The sequence below is a fragment of the Primulina tabacum genome, unplaced genomic scaffold, assembly GCF_025594145.1.
Source record: "Primulina tabacum isolate GXHZ01 unplaced genomic scaffold, ASM2559414v2 Contig1014, whole genome shotgun sequence".
In the NCBI taxonomy this organism is placed as follows: Eukaryota; Viridiplantae; Streptophyta; class Magnoliopsida; order Lamiales; family Gesneriaceae; genus Primulina; species Primulina tabacum.
In genome coordinates, this window is record NW_027460048.1 from 16,966 (window position 1) to 20,169 (window position 3,204).

At 41.3% G+C, this 3,204-nt stretch overlaps 1 protein-coding gene across 1 annotated transcript; it reads right to left on the reverse strand.

Moving 5' to 3' along the window:
* Positions 1 to 2,494: 2,494 nt before the first annotated feature.
* LOC142535433 (uncharacterized) lies at positions 2,495 to 2,809 on the reverse strand. Its single transcript, XM_075641786.1, has one exon. The coding sequence runs from the start codon at positions 2,807 to 2,809 to the stop codon at positions 2,495 to 2,497; it is 315 nt and encodes a 104-aa protein (XP_075497901.1).
* Between the last annotated feature and the right edge of the window lie 395 nt (positions 2,810 to 3,204).

Consider the following 3,204-nt stretch of genomic DNA (forward strand, 5'->3'; position numbering starts at 1 on the left):
AATCAACAACAAGTAAAATGTAAGATTGACCAAAAGAAGATGGGAATGGACCCATAAAGTCAATACCCCAGACATCAAAGAGTTCCACCTCCAAAATATTTGTTAGTGGTAATTCATGTCGTCTAGAAATATTGCCAACTCTTTGGCATTTATCACATGACTTAACTAACGTATAACTATCCTTAAACAGATTAGGCCAATAAAAACCTGACTGTAATACTTTAGCTGCTGTTCTAGATGCTCCAAAGTGTCCACCGTAGGGTGAGGAATGACACTGCTCTAGAATCGTACCCGCTTCTTCCTCTGCTACACATCGTCTAATTATCTGATCAGCGCATCTCTTGAACAAGAAGGGATCATCCCACAGATAAAACTTGCATCATAAAGAAATTTCTTCTTTTGGTGATAAGTTAAATCTGAAGGTAATTCCCCTGCAGCCAGAAAAATTAGCTATATTTGCAAACCAGGATGTGTAACATTTACCTTGAGAGTTGTTCGTCTGGGAACGACTCATTGATAACTCCACCTTCAGTTGCTTTCTTCCAGCTCTAGTCGTGACAGGTGATCAGCCACCTGGTTCTCACAACCTTCTTGTCTTTGACTTCAAGTCAAATTCTTGTAGTAGGAGTATCCATCGTATCAACCTGGGCTTGGCATCCTTTTTGGCAAACAAGTAGCGAAGAGCTGCAATGGTCAGTGAAAACATTTACCTTGGTGCCATGAGATATGTTCTGAACTTGTCGAATGCAAACACCACTGCTAGCATTTCTTTCTCAGTAGTTGTGTAATTCTAGTTGGGCTGCATTGAGTGTACGACTTGCATAGTAGATAGCTTTGAACATCTTGTCTCGTCTTTGTCCCAATGCTGCTCCCACAGCATAGTCGCTAGCATCGCACATGAGCTCAAAGGGCTCCTTCCAATCAGGCACTATCATGATGGGTGCGGAAATCAGTGCTGCCTTGATCCTGTTAAACGCCTGCAAACAATCATCGTCAAAATAAATGTAGAATCTTTCTCTAATAAATTACATAAAGGTCTAGTAATTTTAGAGAAATCTTTAATATAACGACGATAGAACGCGGCATGTCCCAAGAACTTCTGATCCCTTTTACATCCTCGGCGGTGGGAGATTTTCGATTGCCACCACTTTGGCTCTGTCCACTTCTATCACTCTAGCCGAAATTTTGTGCCCTAGCACAATACCTTCTGGGACCATGAAATGACATTTTCCCAATTCAGCACTAGATTCTTTGCCTGACATCTCTGCAAAACAAGCGTTAGATTCTGCAAACAATGATCAAAATATGAACCAAACACAGAGATATCATCCATAAAAACTTCCATTATTCCTCGACCATGTCAGAAAATATGGCCATCATACACCTCTGAAAAGTAGCAGGTGCATTGCAGAGACCAAATGGCATTCTCCTGAAAGCAAATGTACCGTAGGGGCAAGTGAAGGTAGTCTTCTCCTGATCCTCCAGTGCTATGACAATCTGATTATAACCTGAATAACCATCTAGAAAGCAATAATAATGATAACCACCTACTCTATCAAGCATCTGGTCAATAAAGGGAAGGGGGAAGTGATCTTTCCTAGTCACATCATTCAATTTCCTGTAGTCTATACACACTCGCCAACCAGTCACTGGACGAGTTGAAATCAATTCGTTATTCTCATTTCTTACTACAGTTATACCTCCCTTTTTAGGCACTACTTGTACTGGTGAAACCCAAGAACTGTCAGATATGGCATAAATAACACCAGCATTTAACAATTTTAATACCTCAGCCCTCACAACTTCTTTCATGGCTGGATTAAGCCTCCTCTGATGATCAACATAGGGGGAATAGGACTCCTGCATCAATACTTTATGCATACAAACAGTAGGGCTAATCCCCTTTATATCAGCAATTGTCCATCCCAAAGCAGACTTTAATTCTCGCAACACCCTCAACAACCTATCCCTTTCATCAATAGTAAGAGCAGAAGATATAATTATCGGATGTGACGAACTCTCGTCTTAGAATGCATACCACAAATGACTCGGTAATTCCTTTAATGCAGGGGTGCTTTTGGTACCTCTTTACCTTGCATCCTCAAGTAACTCTTCATGTTGGGCATTAATATTTAGTTAAGTAGCATATTAAGAGAAAGTAAATCCTCTCGCACATCCCAGTCCTCTTCATCCACTATGGAAGCTGACTCCAACAAGCATCTCTCTAAAGAGTCTTTTGTCATCCTACCTGCACAACATGAGATACACATGAATATATGATATCAATGCTATTACAAGTACTTACTTCATTTGGTCCTTTGATGGTGTTGTAGATGTTGAACACGACTTCTTCTCCACCTACTCTCAATGTGAGCTCGCCCTTGTGCACATCAATCAAGGCTTTCCCGGTGGCCAAGAATGGCCTTCCAAAGATAAGCGGAGTCTCTTGGTCTTCTTCCATATCTAAGATGACAAAGTCAGCAGGAAATATGAATTAGTCTACCTTTACCAGCACATCCTCTACTATCCCTCGTAGATAGGTAAGTGATCTGTCTGCCAGCTGCAAAGTAATAGTGCTAGGTTTCACCTCGCCAAGCTCCAAAGTCCTGTAAATAGAAAAAGGCATTAAATTTATACTAGCACCCAAATCACATAAAGCTCTATTTACTCTAGAGCCACCAATAACACAAGGAATAGTAAAACTCCCTGGATCTTTGAGTTTCTGTGGTAGTTTCCTCTGGAGTATGGCACTGCACTCTTCGGTCAGCTTTACGGTCTCAAATTCTTGAAGTTTCCTCTTCTTGGACATCACATCATTAATGAACTTAGCATAGTTGGGCATTTGCTCCAATGCATCGGCAAATGGGATGTTAATGTGTATTTTCTTGAAATTTCCGGGAACTTCGCAAACTGATCATCTAGTCCTTTCTTCTTTAACCTCTGTGGATATGGAAGATTCACATTTGGTAAGGGCTGCTGTTTAAGTACTTTCTCAGGTTCCTCTACTTTCTCTTCTCCAACACTTGCACTCTTTCCCTCATCTTCCTCAACTGTAATCTCTACACTTTCTTCAGCAGGCTTTGGGATTCCGACTTCCTTGCCACTCCTCAGTGTGACAGCTTTGCACTGTTCCCTAGGATTCACCTCGGTATTGCTGGGAAACTGTCCTCGATTCTGGTCCTTTTAAAGCATTGGCTAGATGCC

Bases quoted from the DNA above. Each gene is read 5' to 3' on its own strand.
- LOC142535433 (XM_075641786.1), bottom strand. From the start codon at position 2,809: ATGTCCAAGAAGAGGAAACTTCAAGAATTTGAGACCGTAAAGCTGACC.